General features: G+C 46.6%; 1 protein-coding gene across 4 annotated transcripts in view; it reads right to left on the bottom strand.

Moving 5' to 3' along the window:
* KIAA1328 (KIAA1328 ortholog) overlaps positions 1-21,287 on the bottom strand; it is a 192,732-nt gene that overhangs the window by 32,422 nt on the left and 139,023 nt on the right. For all 4 annotated transcript variants that reach the window (XM_033164210.1, XM_033164205.1, XM_033164206.1 and 1 more), the window contains one exon: positions 2,543-2,712. In XM_033164210.1, the coding sequence (XP_033020101.1) occupies positions 2,543-2,712 (170 nt within the window). The remainder of the gene's footprint in view (positions 1-2,542; positions 2,713-21,287) is intronic.

Here is a 21,287-nt window from a genome sequence, read left to right as displayed (position 1 = left end):
CTATTTCGGAGCTATTTCACAATCAAGAACGTGGATGATTGTAACATCCGCAACAAAATATATATTAACAATTTTGTATATAGATTCATGGATAGCTCAGCTGGTAAGAGCATGGTGCTGATAACACCAAGGTTGCAGGTTCGATCCCCGTAAGGGACAGCTGCATATTCCCGCATTGCAGGGGGTTGGACTAGATGACCCTCAGGGTCCCTTCCAACTCTATGATCCCAAAACCATTAACACGATTTCATATATAAAAACAATTGAGACAATTTTAAATGTCCTTTGTGTTGAGGTGTGCATTTTATGAATTGTTGTGTGCTACCGAGGATGAAAGGAGGGATATAAATAAAACTAATAATGACAATGGTGATCTCTGTTCATTTTACCCTGACATTCACATGTGCAGAAGAATGATATCAAAAGGTAGATTAAGGCTCACTCTGAGATTACTGGGTCACCTGCTGAGAAGACTGACTCAGAAGCTCTTAACGTTTATGACACAACTGAACTGTTAGTTAAAAGATAATAATAATACAATTAAGTTATGGAGTCCACAGGTAAAGGCTGAGCAAGCTCAGGATTGAGGGAAATTAAGAAGGAAAGTTTAACACTCTCTTAGCCATGGCTGTGGCAAGAAATCACCTATCGGACCTGCTTTAGTTTTTGCCATTTCAAGAGAACACTCCCGGCGGCAGCTATTTACAGAAGCTGTGCATGTTAAATGCATTCACACAGGCTCACCTAACTGCCGGAGAGGGAGCACCTCCATAGGCACTTACCTCCACATGTGGTGGGAGTGCCCCAAAATCTAACGATTCTGGACAACAATCACATGAGAAATAGGTAAGATAACCAAACAAGTGCTAGAAATCACCCCAGAATTGGTCTTACTAAACATCTTCCAAGACAACAATGCCCACTTATACCACAAAGAACTCACAACCCACTTACTCTCAGCAGCCAGAAACATCATAACCAGACACTGGAGAGACCTGTCAGGAGTAAGCATGGACCAATGGTACCAAGTATTACAGGAAACAGCCCTACTAGAAAAACTAACCAGTAACCTGAAACTGACACGGGGACAAACAGAAGAAGACACCTTCACCCCGGTATGGTTCCCCTTCATCACACACGCAGCCCAACAAGACAGTGACAAAAATCTACCAACAGCATACAAATAAATATGGCTGGCCTGATCAAAAACACTCACCCACCCCACTCACAGAGAAAACCAAAGATCACCACAGCCAACCACTGATGAACAATCACACCCTATGCCAATCCTGACCTCTCTCACCACCAAAGGAGCACAGGCGAACAGCAGAGAACCTGCACAAACGACGCTGACACCAAACCCTACATATATTAAGTGACATAGAAACATTGCCCCCCATCTCCTCCCCCCACCTCTCTCCCCCTTTTCTTTCTAATGTCTCAACAAACAAAACTGATGTGTAAAAATGTTACATGGAAAAATACGAGAGAGACATTGCATATACCTTTGTAAAACAAGAAAATCCTTAAATTTAAAAAAAAAAATGCATTCACACAGAGAACAATTTGACTGTGCCAACCCAGCCACAGGCATGGCAAATTTGGGGTGGCAGGATGGCGACTTGCCCTGAAAAGAATCTCCTATCCAGTGGGAGGAGCATCTTGTTAACTTAATGTCCTACAGTCCACTCTGGCAAATGTTAAGCTCACTCAATGGATGTGGTGGGTGCATGCGTTCTTATTAATAGAATCATAATCTTCTAAGTTACTACATGGAACCTGGAACTTCATTTTGAGGGCTCTGCATCCTTTATCTCTTACATGGGGCAACTGAGGAATGGAAGATGGTGCAGTTTAAAACAGCTCAGTTTTTTCATTCGGTGTCTCTACCTTTTTGCTGTGCTCATACATTGGCAGAAGTCTGAGTAAAGGGATGGAGGGGCACAGAGAACTGTTTCAAAAAAAATAATAATCATCAAACAAGCCAGTTTTAACAAGGAGAAATAGAAGAGATGGATATAGCACAGAAGTTAACACCAAAAAGCTAACACAACAGAGCTTTTTCCAAATCCCTTCTTGCTGTACTGAAGCCTTGTTTTAAAGTGCAACTCTTCTCAAACACCTGCCCATTGTTTAAAATCACCGATTCCTCCCTCCATGCCTGCTTTATTCAAATCTCTGCTGTTATTTAAAACCATTATTTACCTATCATGTTGTGCAGCTCCCTCTGTTTTTACTCCCCTCCCATGCCCTACTTCAAGCAAATCCAGGACTGGGATGCAGCACTAAAAATCCTCCAACCAGGGCTGCTGCATGATGACAGCCTTACATTTCTATGTATATGGGAAGATATGTTGTATGTACATGTTGTTTTGTAAACTGCTTAAGATACTATTTCAATTATGAAGCTCCATGTAAATATATTAAATAAATAGTACAGCACAGGAAGGTGCAGGAGCACCAGAGACAGTAGAGGATGTGGTGAAGGTTTGCTGGATGGTGCGTGTGACTTGGCCTTTGGGGATATCGGGGTGCACCTCACCTCTTCTCGGTCGGACAGTCTCCTTCTTTGTGTGCACTCCAAAGCATTCATCGTCTGCATGGGCACTGAAGCCAACACTTTTCTTCCCTCCACTGCTTCCTGGTGTGTTGCAGCCTCTCCCAGAAGCTGACGTTTTTGAATGGCAATCTTCACAGCTGAGCTTCGGAGAACTGGAAGAGGGGGAAAGAATATGGGTGTCACATTTCGTTCTTCTCCCTCACTCTCTTACAAGCTAACAGTATATTAGCATATAAAAGCACGGGCATACATTAAAATATATTTGACCTACCAAAACAGCTCCCTTATTTTCCAGACAAATGAAGTGCTGCAAGAAAGAAGATTTCACCTAAACATTAGGAAGAACTTCCTGACAGTAAGAGCTGTTGGACAGTGGAATTTGCTGCCAAGGAGTGTGGTGGAGTCTCCTTCTTTGGAGGTCTTGAAGCGGAGACTTGACAGCCATTTGTCAGCAATGCTTTGATGGTGTTTCCTGCTTGGCAGGGGGTTGGACTGGATGGCCCTTGGGGTCTCTTCCAACTCTATGATTCTATGAAGTCCAGAAAATTTACTTGTACACACTCTTGAATACCTGGGTGCTATTTTTACCTTCCAGAGGCAACCAGGTGAATGGCCACTTGCAGGCCTGTTCAAAGCAATTTGCTCCTGTTATGTGGTATTTTTTTTGGGGGGGGACTATTTTGTACTCCTGCAAACCTTTGGGTTCCTGTGAGCATGCTGATAGCTCCCCTCTTATTTCTCAGTGACCTTGTTTTGGTGACAAGCCCATCAACAGTCAGTGGCGGAGTTCACCATTAGAAGGAGAGACAAGACTTCAAGATCATACTGCTGGAACGTACCATGTAGACCAACACCTGCCCTAACTTCAGGTGTGATACACAGGAATAATGAGTAATCCCCCCCCCCTGAGATTACTCTAAGATATGGGGCTGAATAGGCATCCCAGTTGTCTCCTGGGAAAACGTAAAAAGCGTTTCCAGTGCAATGAAAAGATTGGAGGAGCTCTCTTTCACCCAGGAGTTTCAGCACAATTAGCATCGTTTAAAAGATATTTAAGAAGCCAGTCGTTATTTGGGCGCCTTCTGGGTTTCCAGGGTAAAGATTTAATTAGAATTGATAGCCCTGTTTTCTGAAGAGGGCGACCTTTGACTTGCAAAATTAGTGGGAGGAAGTTACTTTGCTGGAACACTCAAATGGCTTCTCTTGACAAGCCAAGGTTACCTCTAGGATGGAATATTACTTTCAGGGTTGAGTAGCACTGCAAGTGCCAGAGAGAGGGAAAAAATTAAATTGCTAATTTTAAAGGACAGGATGGAAAAGAAATAAAAAAATGTACAGCATAGCAAGCTCTGCTAACAAGGCCTTGGGGTCTGACCCTTCAGCTCTTAATGCAAGTGAAAGCCTGAAAAGACCAGGAGTTAAGAAAGAGAAGGATTAATATTGAGTAAGGATTTCAAGGGCGTCAACGCTGTAAAGCCTCAGAACGAGAAGAAGTCTTGCTGAAACAGTAGGCTGATGAAAGCTCTTTCGACACAGCCACCAGCCTTTTCCAATCTAGGTTATGCATCGACTGGAACAGAGTGAGGCCACGTTCCCACCCCACCCAGTTAGCAGTGAAGGGTGTCTATCACTTTGAGGAATCCTTTGGTCAGTTTTATTTTCCCACCTCTCTCCTTTCTTTTGAGCACCTCTTCAAAGCTCACTTTTTCCACCAAAGGCTAAGCATGCATAACGGCATCCCTCCCTCCTTCTGTTACCCCCCACTATCAGCTTAGCTTGCAAGGAGATGGAGGGGGGCATCCCCCCCGCGTAACTTTGTCAGGTGTCAGGCACCTGGAGGAACTTATCTCAGTTGTATACATCCTATCTCTCTATTCGCTCAAGGTGGCTTACAACGAAAGTAAAAAACAAAACAAAACATAGTTTTAAACCAAGTCATGCTAGCCCACCAAAAGCTGCTAGCATCACTCCTGCTCACATGTGCAGTCAGGGCTGGTCCAAGGCATTTCAGCTCCTGAGGCTGAATCAAAAAATGCGCCCCCACCACCAGGAAAGAAGAGGGGAGAGAAGTTCTATTTCAGGGATAAGCGGAGTAGAAACAAAGATCAACAATGGGGGAAAGGGGGTGGGAGGAGAACAGCAGTGCTTCCTATTTAATGAGAGGCTGCTGTGGAGGCAACATGAGGGTGGGTCTGCCAAGGATATGCCCTATAGCTGCCACTGGTACAGCAGCAGCAGGCGATTTGTTCCTTGGAGGCCAGATCTGCCGCCCCTGTAGATCCTGCCGGCCAAGGCAGTCGCCTCACCTTGCCTCATGGGCAGGCCAGTTCAGTAACTCAGGACCAAACTCAGTGTGAAGACAAGTGTCGAAATGCAAACACGCACATTCTAGGCTACATAACGGTGGCTAGTGGAAGTCTGAATAGCCTTGGGGCTGCAAAAGTAGTGCTAAATTTCCCCTTTCCACTCCACGTGACCCAGAATCTGCTGAACGCCCCCCCCCCCGCTGCTATTTACCTAACAAAAACGATGGACGTAGAAATCATAGAATCCTAGAAATGTGAATTTGGAAGGGACCATGGGGGCCATCTAGCCCAACCTTCTGCAAGGCAGGAATCTTTTGTCCAACATGGGGCTCGAACCCACAACCCTGGCATTTAAGAGTCTCATGCTTTACCAACATTTATTACAATCACACAACTAACATTACTGTGTCTCATTTCGCCTGCAATCATGCCCTGCTTGCCAAAAGATTAGAATGGCCCACTGTTCCTCCTACTCTATCCCTACTCAGGTCTACATCTTCATAGGCCTGGGAGCTTCCTATAGATTTTGTAACTACAGTCTATCAGTTTATTGTAGCTGACTGAGAACACGCTCTCTTTAAGGTATGTTTGACCCAGCCACATAGTGTGTTCCCTGCTCTCTATTCCAAAGAGGTGTGCGGATTGAAGATCTCAGGGAGCTTTTGTGGTGTAGAGCCAGTGTGGTGTAGTGGTTAAGAGCGGTAGACTTGTAATCTGGTGAACCGGGTTCGCGTCTCTGCTCCTCCACATGCAGCTGCTGGGTGACCTTGGGCTAGTCACACTTCTCTGAAGTCTCTCAGCCCCACTCACCTCAGAGTGTTTGTTGTGGGAGAGGAAGGGAAAAGAGAATGTTAGCCGCTTTGAGACTCCTTCGGGTAGTGATACAACGGGATATCAAACCCAAACTCTTCTTCTACTCTTCTTTTCCCCCTGTCAGAATATTGTCTAAACATTGAGTTACATGAACCAACCGTCTTGACAACATAAGGGGGTTTCCTATGTTCAAAGAGGTTTCCTTTCGTAGTAGGCACATAGATAGATTCATGGCCTTCCCTACAGCGGTTCCACTCGTGATCACTGCCAGCAAGGCATTTAACATTTCTAGTTGTAATGAAGCCGCTGAACAATATGCCAATGAGTTAAAGACACAGGGCAACCCTATGGGGAAAGCGCAGGGAGAGAGACTCAAATATGAAATGATTCTCCACCACCACAATATTCACCTAAACGTTGTCCAAGCAAGATGGGCCAACCGGAATTTGGCTTACTTTAGCTCCCCAATGCCAGAGATCCCTTCCCCTCTTTTGAGCTGGAGTGGGAAATTTCAAAATGCCATTCAGAACCCACTGAACACTTGCTGGGATTTGCTTTCTTTAAGAAGTAGTGGGGCGGGGAGGGGGGGGAGAAGTGGGGGAGAAACGTTAACCTTTTGTTTTATTGAATTAAAATGCCACGGAAATGCTGATGTAGTCTTCAGAGACTAAAATACTTTTACCAAGAAGAATAGCTGTCATTTATTAGACACAAAGAACAATCGCTTGATAGGATGCTTTCTGACAAAAAGCAGATTGGTATTCTCGTCATAGAAAAAGGCATTGTGGGGGGAAGGGGGGGGGAGAGAGACAGAAAACCCAGCACAGACCTCTGAGACTTGAATAATTTAAAGCCGCATTTGGTGCAATTTGAATTTTTCTTTAGGGAGGCAAAGTTAAATACCTTTAATTTGTTCTAATTATTTCAAATTTGCAAGTTAATTATGGCTGATCATTAAATAACAAAAAGGACTATCATCTCCATAGAGTTTTACCTCCTACCCTCTGCATTACTTAAGCTCGATTTTAGTATGCATGAATTAACTTTCTAAATAATCGCACGATTTGACTAAATGGCTCAGTAAAATGAGCTCTGATCCTCAGAATAAGCATTAATGGACATTAGGAAGGCTACTGGGACCCATGTTGCTTACATTATAAGTATTTTTAATGGGGTCTTATTTACTAATCTTTATATACTGCTCAAGTTAGGGCACTAATACGGCTTCATTAGTCTGCTTTAGCGGAGGGGGGAAAATGTCACTTCTTCAAAACACTAAAACCAATGTCTGCTCAGAGGTAGCTAAATTCATTTTTAAATTAAGTCAAGTCAAGTATGATGAAATTTAACTTGTTTGAGAACAGCATAGCCTGATGAGTCAATTCGGCATAATGGCAGCCCTGGCCCACAGAAGGAATTTTACGGGACTAGCGATGTGCTAAGCTAACCAAGCAGTGAGAAGGATGCATCCGTCCCCCTGGCCACAGAGCGACACTTACCACCAACACCCAAAAGCTCCTGCCGGGCTCCTGCTCAGCATTCAGCGCTTGGCTGGCTGCTTCCCGGCCATGAATTCTGAATTTGGAGACTCACCTTTCACTGAACCCTGATCTAGTCATACATTTTGCAGGGCTGATCAGAGGTATCCAGAGAACATTAAGCCAGCAAAGCGTTTGGAAGCCGACAAGCACAAGGGCAGCAACAGAAGCCCTCCAATATTGATTAGTCAACAGATGGCCGGTGCAGTTTTAGCCTTCTGCACCCCAGCTGAGACCGCAGGCTTGGGAGCTTAACCACCGACAAACTGACAGATTGCCTCGCTTGGGCTCACCTCCCGGTCTTAATTGGCTGCACCATAATGTTTCCGGTCATCAAATGCTGTCAGGTGTGATGGCTGCAGAGGCTCAGGGCCCTCCCCCCCCCCTCTTTTAGAAAGTATAAGCAACTATGCTGAAATAGATGTCCGGTGATTCATCCGGGGATGACAGATTAAGTCCCCATAAACTGAAGAATTGCTTGCCACTCTGCCCTTCCTGAACGTCTCTCTCTGCTAAGCTGAAAAGGAGCCGAAACATGGTGGAAGAATTCCAGGGATGAGTCTGCACGCCTAAATTTGAGTGCTGACTTTCCGCAGAACTCAAGCCTTTACCCCAAGGGGAGACCATGGTTTGAGCAGCGTGAGGGTGGGCTTCAGCTGGTCCTCAGACAGGAGAAGCCCCACTCAGACATTTGCCATCAGTTTTCATGAAAGCATGTGGGCCTTTGCAGAGTCTGTAGCCTACAGGTAGAGAGCATTCTCCACAAGTCCCAAAACTTTTCACTCTGGGGAGGGGAAGCAGAACCACCACTGTTAAACTCTTTCCCCAAAGAGGAGCCAATGAACTACGTTCAGAGTCATTCTGCTTCATGGAAACTGAAAACAAGAGGGATTGCAGAAGCAGTTGACTACAACCTTTCCATTTGCCCACTCAGAACCACCCAGTCTTCAAAGCTACCCTTCTCTACCCTTTTTCCTGGAGGGGAAAAGCCCCCAGGGTTGTGGTGGTGAAGGAAAAGGGTTAGGCAGACCCTCCCACTGTTGGCCCTCGATTCCCTATTTCGACCTCATGTGGCTGCTTTGTATATATATTTTTTAATTGCTAGGAGTAAAGTCAGACTCATGGAACTGTCTGCCACATGTGTCATGGTTTTGAGACTCGGTCTATGATTATGTTTCCAGGAGGTAGATCGGGGTTGGCAGGGTTTACCTCCATGGAGATCCTCCGCGGAGATCCTCCATGGGGTGGACCAGCGCAGCACATGCGTCGGCACATGTGCTGCGTCGGCGCATGCGTCGGCGCAGCGCAGAACATGCGTCGGCGCATGTTCGCAGTGCCAGAAATCGCCTCTGCGCATGCCCAGATGCCGAAAATCATGCCTGCGCAGAAGCGATTTTCGGTGTCTGGGCATGCATAGAAGTTATTTCCAGCGCCGCGGACATGCGCAGAAGCGGTTTCCGGAGCCGCAGAAGAGAGTCCCTGTGCCACGCTGCTTTAGCGCAGCACGCCGGGACTTGCCAAGCGGGTGGCTCGGTTCTGGGGCAGCTCATGGGCCGGTTAAATGGCCTCCACGGGCTGCTTCTGGCCCATGGGCCACACGCTGCCGACCCCTGAGGTGGATGATCCACTGCTATAAAGCAGCTAACAAAGGACACTATTGGTGGAGCTAAATAACTGAAAGAGGACACTTATGACCAAAGCATAATCAGGATTCAAAATCATGTGAGAAGTCTCCACAAATTTAGGAGGTTTTCTATTTCAGAACTCTGCCTGCCAGCTTCTTGGAGGGGGAGAGGGTATCACACCAAAAGGAACGGGGCTTGTGCAATTCATAGAATCCTAGAATTGTAGTGTTGGGAGGGACCACGAGGGTCATCTCATCCATCCCCCTGCAATGCAGGAATCTTTTGCCCAACATGGGACTCGAACCCATGACTCAAACCCACGATTAAGTCTTCTGTTCTACCAAAATAGAAATGCGAATGGAAAGGGAATGCTTGAACAGGGATTAAGTTGAGTCCTGCAAAGAAGGCCCCGACAAAAGCACCAATGCAAAACCTAAACAGAGGCACCAGTATAAAATCTGCACAGAGGAGAACAACTCGCAGCACAGCTGGAACTGGAAGGGGTCTCTTTATTAACCTCTTCCAAGAATAGATTCTTGTAGTGCTAGGTTGGGAGACTGCACCCAGGATGGGACTCCTCCCCAGAACAAACAAGGTGAGTGACCACATTAAGAAAACTACTAGATGCAGGCACCTCTTTCTCCCAGGACCAAGCACTGTCCTGCGGCATCGGCAAGGGCAGAAATGTAGCATGAAGGTTGTGAGTTGAGAAATGATCTCCTAGAGAAGCTAGTGTACCTCGGGAAACAGTTCACAAACAGCAAGTAGATGGGGCTACTTCCTTCCTCTTTTCTCTTTAAGGAAGTAACATTCCAACATGTGGACACTCAGTCGAGCTCTGAAGCGGCACAGCCCAGATACGTGTTTGCTTCCAACTCTGTGAGGCCTCGGCTCATGTTGCTCTGTGTTTGCTCATCGGCGGCATCTGGATGAGAAACCGGCACGCTAAGCTTACGTCTAGCTTGCAGAACAGAACCGGCCCCTCTGCCTCTTTCGCAACCCGCGCACGTAGTCAAAGCCTTCGCCAGCACACCCCTTGAAGAAATAAGGAATTAAACGGGTCTTTAAACTGACACCAGTGTATCCTCTCCGAAGCCTCGTTCCTAATTTTGCTGCAGTAAATAAATAAATAACGGCGGGCTTTGATCCTCCCCCCCTTTGCAAATTCCGGCCTTAATTGGCTGCTCTAATAAACAGCAAAATGATTAGAAATTATGCTCTCCCCTCCTTCCCCACCCATGGAAAATAAATCTCAGCCGGTAAAGAGAGCGGGCGAGCGGTGGGGTGGGGTGGGGTGGGGTGACCTCCCCCCCCCCCAGCTCAGAGCTCTGCAAAGATTCGTGTTGAAGTCAGGCCTGGCAAGCTTTTAAGCGGGACAATATGCCAGGAATCTGCACGCGGCCTTTCGTACGGAGCGGAGTAGGGCAGCTGTCGCTCCAGCGAGCAGGGCTGTCAGCCTTCGCAAAAGAAAGCCATGTAAATGCCAAGTCACAGGTATAAAAACAATCCTTCAAATGCAGCGCCCACGTATCTGGAAAAACCTGCCCGGCTCTTGGCGAGCGGAAACACTGCAAGGACTGACAGAACATCCTCTTCCAAACAAAGTTTCTGACCTAAATCCCAACTTCTGGAGCTGTTCAAGCGGCCCTGCTCTCGTTCTCTAGGATGCTCCTGCGTTATTTGGGGGTGGGGGTGGGGAACGCAGCTCATAAGAACAAGGGAGCACTTTTGAGCAGGCGTTTTAAAGGTCCAGCTTTAACAGTTTCACGGGCCGTCCAAAGGGCTATGCTTTCTGAAAGTGGCCTCGTTTGGACACAATGCTAAACCACAGTTTAGCAGAATGAGGACTAGCTGCTTTGAGCCTCGGGTTTGTGCTCACACGCCTTCCCCTCTGCCCCCTGGCAGAGCATACGCCACACAAATATTGAAAATACTGAGGACCCATTCTGGATCTTTTACAAAAGTTGGAGTTTCTGTGGTATAAGAAAAAGTGGTTCTTTGGGTTCATTATTCTGGAACACTAGCTGAATGACCCTGTCATGTGGCTACAAGCCAAAAAATAAACTTAAAAAATAGCAACTATACCCACTACAAATGGTTCTGTAAACCGCCCCGAGACCTCCGGGTATAGGGTGGTATGTAAATAAAAATAAATAAAATAAGTGCGGACAGACCCTTACCCATGTGGAACCAACTCAGTTTCTAGGGCTCCAGTAGATGCAAAGCAATTTATACTGCAGGACATTCAAAGTACTTCTGACAACTGCAGTTTCATGCAAGGCTTCGAAGCACAATCTCAACGAGACCAGCAGCAATGAACAATACAAAATAGAAATGAAACTCTCCCATCTTAATTGCCAAAGTACTTTCAAAAGCCTTGCTTCACACAGGAGTCTGTATATGAGGCTCCGCGTACTGAGAAGCCACTGGGTGACTGTAGCAGCTGGCTATTCTGATAGCTACTGGACCAGGGTGAAGGCATGGAGTCAGTCAAAGGTATTTAGGGAGGTGGGTGCAGCATCTGCCAACCCCCCCTGGTTGCTAAAGTCACTTGTGGTTCCTGGAGCCATGTTGAGACTCCTATCTGAACCCCAGCCTGACACGACACACGGAATATGGAAGAGGAGTGTGACCGGCTGCTGAAGGACAACTGGGAGGGAGGAGAAGCTGATCAGAGCCAAGCAATGAGATGAACAGGGCAAGGGTGCAGCTATTTCAGAGAATCTCACCAGGAAAGTTTGAAGAAAGTTGGCTAGAAAGTGGAGGAAAGGGAGCAGCAGAGCTTCCACCTCAACCCAGAAGCCCATATAACAAAGAGGGAATGTAACTGTGCCAATGCCAAAGTTTCCCCTTTAAGGAAGAAAAATAAGGAGCTCCTTTTTAGCAAGATTAAGGTTGAGCTGTTGGCTAGACAACCAAGATTATGTTTCAGAGAGACTGTTGTACGAGAGACAAAGCGGAGCGATGGATTTAAAAGTCATTGGCATAGAGATGATAGCTGAATCTGTTCAGGTGGATGAGGCTACCCAGGGGATAAAGCAGTGAAGACCTTTGAGCAAATCAAGACCAGCCTAAATCCCTTCTCTGAACAGGCTGGAATTGTTACAAACACACACACACACACACACACACACACACGTGCCAAGAGGAGATCTTGCAAAACACACACCCATAAGTACACTGTCTCTCCATAAAATCTAAAGATCATACAGCTTCTAAAATTAGGACGGCTGCTAAATGAAAGTTAACCCGAACAATAACTTTAGCTAAACTCTAGGTCACAAGGACTGAATATAATGAGATGAAGAATATGAAAAGGCCATTCATAATGAAATTCATCACACTACGAATGCCATGCTTAGCTGCCTTATAACGTATAATTAATGATCCTATAAAAATCCAGCACTCCAGACTCTTCCTGCTGCCCACAGAGCCGTTCTTGATGCTGGGCAGGGAGGGAGAGCAGCTGCTGCCACAAACGATGCCCTCTGAGAAGCATTAGCGGGGTGCTCCCCTCCCCTCCCCTCCCCATTTGTCCATCAGCTGCCATGGACCCATTTCCATAACTTGCTGAGCTTTGGGGACCTTTATCCAAAAACCAGCGTTCGCAGCTGGCCAGGGAAGATGACAGGCTGTGCACATCGGGAGCACGGGATCAAAGAAGCTTGCTATTAGTGCTGATGGCAGCAGACCCGTCTCTGCAGCAGCTACAGCCTGAGCAACAGCTTTGCCCTAGGCAAGAGAGGTCTGCAACTGCCAACCTTTGGGCCAAATGCAATGCGAGCCCACCAGGTAGCTCCCCCTCCTCTGCCTGCTGGAGAACGACCGGTTCAGAAGAAGCAGAGGTGGAAGCAAGGCGAGGTTGTGAATCTCCAGCTAAGCAATCTGTGAATCTGTGTACAGGCTGAGCAGAGCACCACTCACTTGCAAGTCGCAACATCCATCCCAGCCTGAGTCTGTCCCCCAACAAAGTGACCCAAAGTGGGGTTGGGTTGGGTTGGAGCAGAGAAGAAGACCCACAGCTGTATCCCAAGTCTTGCTGGCTTGTGCTGCCCAGGGCAGAAGGTGTGAGTTTTTCACTATGTCTAGAGCTGGCGATAGATAAGGTTCAGGGGATCTGTGGGGATTTAGAGTCAGGGGATCCAAAATTGATGGCAACCCTCCCCCACCTTAGAAGGACATTCCAGTTGTATTTTTCCATGGTCCATGGGAAAACCAACCTGCCATGCAGAGAGATTTTTGAGCCCTCTGCCTTCCTTACTAGGCTCTAGGAAGGCACCCATGTTGCGGAACCCTTCAAGGGAGATCGAGCCAGGCTCTCTGCTGAAACCTCCCAGCTATCTTTAAAAAGCCCCCCCTTCTGCTAAGCCTTTGACAATCCTCAGAATTAAGTTTTGACAACTGTGGATCTATTTTTGGATATTTTACTGGTGCCATATGCTGCTTGTTGGCTTGTTATCAGCAGTTACTATATTATATTTCAACTATCACACTGTATTTTATTAATAACATTTTATGGCTGTTTTTAATAAGCTTCAAGCCAGCTTGAAGGATATATCTATGGGCTGGTTTTTGTGCTTTGGTATTTTTGATACCTGGCCGATGATTTTCTTCTCCTTTACTTTTATGCTATTGTTGTAGAGAGAATCGGTATTTTATGAGAATCTGCATTCTATTATGTGTTATCTTATTAAACTTATGTTACTATAACTGCTTTGGTTTTCATGTTATCTGTTGGCATTTGTGTTCTATGCTGCAAACCACCCTGTAGTCTTTTGATGAAGGGTGGTATATAAACAAACAAGCAAGCAAAAATTTTATATATAGAGAGAGAGAGAGGGAGGGAGGGAGGGAGGGAGAGAGAGAGAGAGAGAGAGAGAGAGAGAGAGAGAGAGAAGCGACAGAAATGTGTCAGTGATGGAAACAGCAACTGGTGTTCCACTTTTCCTTTGTTACTATAGTCATACCTCATGTTACGCATGCTTCAGGATGTGTATGACACGGGTTACGAATGCGCCAAACCTGGAAATAACGGAACACATTACTTCCGGGTTCGGTGGTTCCCGCATGCGCAGATGCGTCAAATGACATCGCGCGCATGCGCGGAAGCGCCGAATCGCATCACGCACATGCGCAGACGCGGCACTTCAGGTTAAGCACGTCACAGCTTACGAACGGGGCTCCAGAACGGATCCCGTTCGTAACCAGAGGTACCACTGTACTACAGTCGTACCTTGGAAGTCGAACGGAATCCGTTCTGGAAGTCCGTTTGACTTCTAAAGTGTTCGAAAACAAAAACACAGCTTCCGGTTGGCTGCAGGAAACTCCTGCAGCCAATCGGAAGCCGCGGAAGCTCCGCCGGACTTTCGGCTTCTAAAAGAATGTTCAAAAACCGGAACAGTCACTTCCGGGTTTCGATCATTCGGGAGCCGAAACGTTCAAGATCTAGGCTGCTCGAATACAAGGTACAACTGTATGCATTTCTTTGAAGTCCCCTCCCCCCCCCCAAAAAAATTCACATAATCTTGGCGAAATCTTTGCAATCACCCTACACAATGTCATTGATGGGGAACGTGCAGCCTCCCAGGTGCTTCTGGGCCAATTCACATCATCTCTGAGCACTGGTCACACTTTGCTGGAACTGAAAGGAGATGGACTACAAAGCATTTGGATGGTCACAAATGCGCTGTCTATGTTGTAAGGTGAGCCAGTATTACTGTCATCCCCAGAAATTAGGCAGAGGCTGAGTGTGACTAGCCTAAAAAACAAACACAACAACAACCCCACAACCTGGTGAGTTTATGGCAGGGGTGAGATTTGAACCAGGGACCTCCTGATACACAACTCAGTCTCTCAGCCACTTCTCGCTAAACCTCACCCCCATTTACAAGGCCTTTAATAGCAGAAAAATAAACTGTTTGAAGATCCATCTTGTTTTACATCACCACTCCCAGCTGATCCGATATAACAAACGGGTAGTCCATTCCTCCATCAAAAAAAGAGAGAGAGGAAAAAAGCCTTATCCCTCGTGAAGCCGTGGTGCTCAGATTCAAGGTTAAAGGATTAAGGCCCCAAGCATTGCATTCCAAAGGAAAGCAAGCCAAACATCAAAAGAAACACAAAAATCAATCCTCTTCACCATGGGAGCAGTGTGAAGAACAAATCAGCCAAGCTGAATCTAACATTTTCTCTGTGTGGCTCTGGGAAAAAAATTAGCACTCTTGTAAGCGTAATGGACAGTTTGGAAAAGGCTTGGCACCAATGGAAAGCTGCTGAGCTCAATTCAAAGCACCAAGGCACTCCAGGAAAGATCCCTGCAGGAGTAACCTGGGTCAAAAATGGTAGGTGGGGCACACTGAAAAACAAAATTAAACAACCACTCCAGCCTAAGTAGCTTTGGGTGCACCCAAAGTCTTCGAGAGGAGCCTTTGAAGTCTCTGTATCTGCAAGTGGCTGGGCATTGCCTTGCACACAGCACTTCATGTCCTGGAGCACAGTTGTGATCAAGGTGGCAAAAAGAGGAAAACACGGAGCTGATGGTCTAGTGAAGGACAGAAACAGTGGGAGAGGGAGGCTTTGTTCATTCCGCTGAATATTTTAAAGACGCCTCTGTTTTGTTGAAAGCAGCCTTGCTCCTGAGCAGGGAAACAAGAATTAAATGAGCACGGCAAGTTGTAGGTGAGAATCAAGAGCAATCGGTTTCATTCAAGACGCGGGTTCTTCCTGCCCAAAATCTAAACACAAGGAGCAACATGTTCCAGTTGGTTCAGGCAATCGTAACGTTAAGGTGCCCATGGGGGCAAGCTTCTTTACCATCCCCTAAGATTTCAGGGACATGCTAGAGCAAGGATAGGTAGAGAACATCAGGTCTAGGGGCCTAATATGACCCTCCAAATCTCTCTCACTTGGATGATTCCTTAGGCTATTCTGCTTCGGTCAGACTACACCTGGAATACTGCGTCCAATTCTGGGCACCACAATTTAAAAAGGATGTTGACAAGATGGAAGGGGCACAGAGGAGAGAGACCAAGATGATCAAGGGTCTGGAAACCAAGCCTTATGAAGAATGGTTGAAGGAGCTGGGTATGTTTATCCTGGAAAACAGGAGACTGAAAAGATATATGATAGCCATCTTCAAATATCTGAAGGGCTGTCACATGGAATAAGGAGCAAGGTTGTTTTCTCCTGCTCTGGAGGGTAGGACACAAATCGATTGCTTCAGGTTGCAACAAAGGAGAGTCCGACTAAACATCAGGAAGAATTTTCTGACAAAAAGAGCCATTAGACAGCAGAATGGTCTCCCTTGGGAGGTTTTCAAGCAGAGGTTGGATGGCCATCTGTCATGGATGCTTTAGCTGCATCGCAGGAGGTTGGACTCAATGACCCTTGGGGTGCCTTCCAACTCTATGATTCTAGGAACCTTCCCAAGACCTCACCATCCTGCTGCAATGCATCCTTGAACTCTGATGAAGCTTCTTGCTTGAGCAGGTGCAGGACAGAGAGGGCAGTGTGAGTGCTGTTAGAAGCAAGCCTAGTGTACCAAGGTAAAATTCACTTTAAATGCTCTGCTCCCCTTTGTCTCTGGCCTCGCCCATCACTGGCATGTTGTTGCACAAAAGGGAAAGTTGCCCTTTAGCTGGAAACGGTGCCAGAGGATGGGTGAATTGAGGCAAGATAACCCTGTCTGTGGCTGATGGGATCTCTCCAGCCCTATCTGATCAGGCCAAGAAGACAGTGGCTGATCCAAGCTTCAGCACCAATGGTCAAGAAGCAAAGGCAGAGGTCTTATTTGATCTTCACCTTGTGAACAGGTCAGACCTTGCTACATGGATGAACAATCTGGTTACCCTCAACGTTAATTGCTGCACCCTTAAAAACCTTGTTCAAACTGGGCAAACCTGCCAGAAGATGCAGTCATATTATCTACCAAGGGGACAAAATCTGTTCACTCCCCTTTTAGCTGGGTGACCTGCTGCAGAAGTTACTGTGTGCACAGGTTGCTGCAGGGCTGGTGGCCAAAGGTTTGACTCTGACTCCCAAAGAACTGAAGTGGCGCACTTGAGAATTTGAAAGAGTCCATCCCACATTGCAAATAATGCTAGATTGGAAGAAAGCAGTTCCACATAAGGCTTTGAAGAGCAAATGCCTCCCTTTGCTAAAGACCGCCAGTCATTCAGCCTATTTGTGGCTGTAATGGGATAAATCCACTATATAGACATCTGTTATGCAACAATGGGCAATGGCATCCATCTGTTGCAGAGATACAGCACTTATTGACAAGTCAGATTTGTATCTACCGATAAGTCAGCACTTGCACTTTTGTGCAGATCTGTTAAGGGACATTTCATTGACCAAATAAGTGTCTCCCACTCTGTTTTTCTCCCCTCCAAAAGCTACAAGCATCAACATAAACCAATCTGGCACCGGCAAGTACGCCAGGCTGTTAGAAGAGATAGTGACAAGCGGGTTAGCTAAAATTTCTGCTTAACTAAAGAAGGGGAGAGAGGGAAAAGCCTGCAAACAATTTGCAAAAGGGGTTCATTTGAGGCTGTCAAAATGCCAGTTTAAAACCGCCGAGAAGGAAGTCAGGGAAGGGGGAGCACAAGCAAGTTGCACTCAAGGAAATTCACGAAGCCAACGAGGTGGTTCAAGGTGTTATTAAATTCACCTCCAGAGACAACACACAAGAGTAGAGTTTGGCGGCCTCAGCTGAATGCTGGCACAACTGGCAGCTACTTCTCAAGAGACCCAGAGCTGAAAAAGCAGGATTTGATGTCTGTCATGATTGAAAAGAATTGACAGGTGGCCCCGAGAGTAAAACAGCAGAGCCACAAGGTGGAACTGCATATGGAATATTGGGGGGAGGATCTCCAGCCCAGGGGGAAATGGGGGGGTGTGTTGCTCAGGAAGGTTGGGGGGGTATTTCCACCTCTGGGGAAAGCAAGGGGAGCTGCAGGTAGGCATCCATTTGCATTTGACAGCCTTGATTAAATTAGGAAACAAAAGGCAGAGTAAAGCCAGTATAAAATACACACCCTCTAAAGTTCAGCTATAAAGGAACTGCCGATAATGTGTTTTTAACAAGCAGCAGAAATAATTCCCTCTGCCACCAGCACCGCCACACCCTCTTCTCTTACCAGACATTCAGAACAGCTATACCATAAACAAAATCTGAAAGAGCCAACATCCCTTCCCAGAATAATCACCATAACAACGCACATTCAAAGAGAGGGAAAGTGCTATGAAATTCTGCAATTGACATTTCCAGCTAACTAAAAATATCAGAGGGGAAATCGCACTCTGGAGTGAGATGGAACCTCAATATACCCAAAATGAGAGCATTTAGGAGGCGCAAATAATCTGGGAGGGGGGGGGAGAGAAGGAACTCCTCTAAGAAGAACAATTATGCATGGGAAGGGTACCTTAACATAGCACAGTTCTAGCAGAAAAACAAGGTTATAGAAAGGAGCTCCTGGTTAACAAAACACTGTTCTCAGTGTGGTACTAGGTCCCATTGAGCACAATTGGCATAATATCCTATTGCTACGCAATGTGCTTTGAGGGACAGCCTTGCATGGTCATAGGAGAGGGAAAGACACATTTTCCTTATGCTTTGTTTAGTTGTGAGATGTGCACACCTGTGCTGGGGACAGCAGGGGCACAGGTGCAGTCTAAAACACTACCTTAAGGGAGGGAAGCACAAGACAATTTGCCTCATTCACAAAATAAATGGTGGGGCATTTTTCGTTTGTTTTTGAAGATCTTAAAGATGTGGCGGTCTTTAAAGAGCTGCAGAAGGAAAGCATCTCAGTCTCCAAAGTTTCTAAAACGGCAAACTACCCAAAGTAGCATGTTAAAAAGAGGCTGCAAAATGGGGCCGGCATGAATTCTGGTTAAGAGATTTCTTCCCCTGCTCCCGGTCCAGAGACCGTTCTACACTCCCCAGGATAAGTAGAAATAGTGCCATCTCTGAGTGGCTCCAAGTTAGATGGGAAGTTTTAGGACCAGCCAACCCCTTTCGCTCTCTCCCTTCCAAAGGCAGCGCCTGCAGAAGTAAGAGTGAGTACTGATACCCACGTTGCACTGCTGAGTATCTCCTTCAGCAGATATCAACTCCCAAAAGCTGCAGTGATGAACACTATGCTTTGAACATCCAAATAAAGATAGCTACAATGATTGCATAGGAAATCTCCGGATCTAGTAGGGAGGAGAAAAAGTGTGGGATAGCAGTAGTTGGAGGAGAATGGCGCACAGAGAAGGGGGTTCATGATGCACACTACAGGTGTGCACGATGGGTTTCACAGTGACCCAGTAATCTCCACACTTGCGCAAAGATTTAAATCCAACACACTCCAAATTATACAGTGTATTTTATACCTCACAGGTAATAGGTGACCCACGCTGTGGAAGAAAGCTTTCCTAGAGCCAAACATGGCAATCAGCTGTACAAAAAAAGGGGGAAAAAACCTGAAGCATGTAAAATCTTCTTGACTCCCCAAGGAAATTCAATAGGGATGAACATGGCTTGTACAGAATAAGCCCTTCTCCCCCACCCCGTGGCTTCTACCCCTATTGACATGACCAAGCATGAGGTGTGCATCCAAGGTCTTTGGGTCCGAGGAAAAATGGGAATATCACAAGGCTGAGATCTCTGAAGTGCGAGACGTAATTATGCACCATTTCATTATTAGCACAGTCTCAGCCTGCATGGTACTCAGATAGACAGCTGACCTCTTCTCCCACCCCGTTTTCCTTCCCAGTGCAAAGGTATTCATATTCAAAAATGAAGATAAAGAGTAGATTGCCTGGGGGGGAAATCACCTCTCCCATGTCAGGAGTGTGCACAAAAGCAGGTGCTGGGCGTATTGATCTTACTGAATACTCACAGAGTGAGTACTTTAGCACGTAGCAAACCATCTGCATCAGGGAGATGGATTTTTCCTTTTTTTAAGACATACCGGTACAATTGGATGTGGTTCTGCTTTAGACAACATTTTCAAGGGTCTCTTGTACTGGGGCCTTGCAGAGCAATTGCGTAAGAACAAACAGGCGCAGGCCATTAGCAGCTGCAGTTTCTGTGATGTGGGGTGGTAGAAAGCTGCCTTCTGGTAAGAAGTGTTGGCTACTCCACAGCCCCCCCTGCCCCCGCCCTTTTTGCCATGTAAGAACAGAACCCAAGAGTGCTCACGGGATTTGGCCTCAAGAGAACTAAAACTTTTGAAAAAGGTTTTTAGATCGTACAGTTGTGGGGAAAGTCCTGTTGATATTATGGCCGTAGTGGAACACAGGACTAAACTCTAGTCTGTGACCAATCTAGCAAGGCTGCTCCTCATCTTAAAATGGCTAATGGCCAGGAATTCTGGCATAGGACTTCAAAGTCAACAGATGGACCCTGAGCTAAGAAGTTCGGAGAGACAGTAGTTTAGTGGTAAAAGAGATACTTTTCATGCCCCCTTTGGCAGCAGGGGAGGAGAAAGATTTCTGCCCGAGATTCTGAGCTGTTGCCAGTCAAGACGGCACAGAACTGAGCTAAATGGATTGATGCCTCTGAATGAGGCAGTTCTTCCCACTCTGAGAAATATGGAAGAACTATTCCTCTAAAGCTGGGGTGGGGGACCTTTTTCAGCCCAAGGCCCGCACTTCCTACTAGGCAACCTTCCAGGAACCACATGCCAGTGGTGGGCGGAGCATCTTCAAAAGTGGGCGGGGCCCTGAGTGTAGATTTTACCTTTGCACAGTAGGCTAGTGCCTATATATGCACCACTCACCCTACCTTACTGTTCTCCATCCCAACAAGTAAGAGATATTAAGGACACGTGCCAGTCAGGTAAAAATGGGTGCAAAGTATGGGAGAAGGGGTGGCCTGGGAAGAAGCCTAGGGGCCACATTTGGCCCCTGGATGTGGGGTTCCCCACTTATGCTGTAAGGCAGCTTTCCTCAACTATGTGCCCCCCCCAAATGGCCATGCTGGCTGTGGCAGATGGGTTTTGTAGTCCAAAATGTCTGGAAGGCAGCAGGTTAGGAAAGGTTGTGTTCTAAGGCTTGCTAACCTGGTTGCATCAGGGAAAAAGCAGCCTTCCAAATCATTATCTCCCCCCAATCTCTCTGTGAGATACTCAGACATAGATGGAATGGGCAACATTGATTAAAGCCTCTGTTAACTGGAGAAAGAACAAAACGATCCCATGGCAAAAGTAAATGAAGAAGATCAAATGGGTGGGGCAGGTCTCAGCTTTTGCAAACAAACTGAAATAAGACTTGCCCGCAGAATTCTCCCTTTGGGTAGCTTGAGGTTGAATCCTGACAAGACAGAAGTACTGTTTTGGGGGGACAGGAAGCGGGCTCCCTGGTCCTGAATGGGGTCACTGTGCCTCTGAAGGAGCAGGTACACAGCCTGGGAGTCATTTTGGACTCACGGCTGACCATGGAGATGCAGGTCAATTCT

Source organism: Lacerta agilis, chromosome 11 (assembly GCF_009819535.1).
Source record: "Lacerta agilis isolate rLacAgi1 chromosome 11, rLacAgi1.pri, whole genome shotgun sequence".
NCBI classification, from domain to species: Eukaryota; Metazoa; Chordata; class Lepidosauria; order Squamata; family Lacertidae; genus Lacerta; species Lacerta agilis.
The sequence above is the reverse complement of the archived record's forward strand: the minus strand, read 5'-3'. Positions and strand labels throughout refer to the sequence as shown.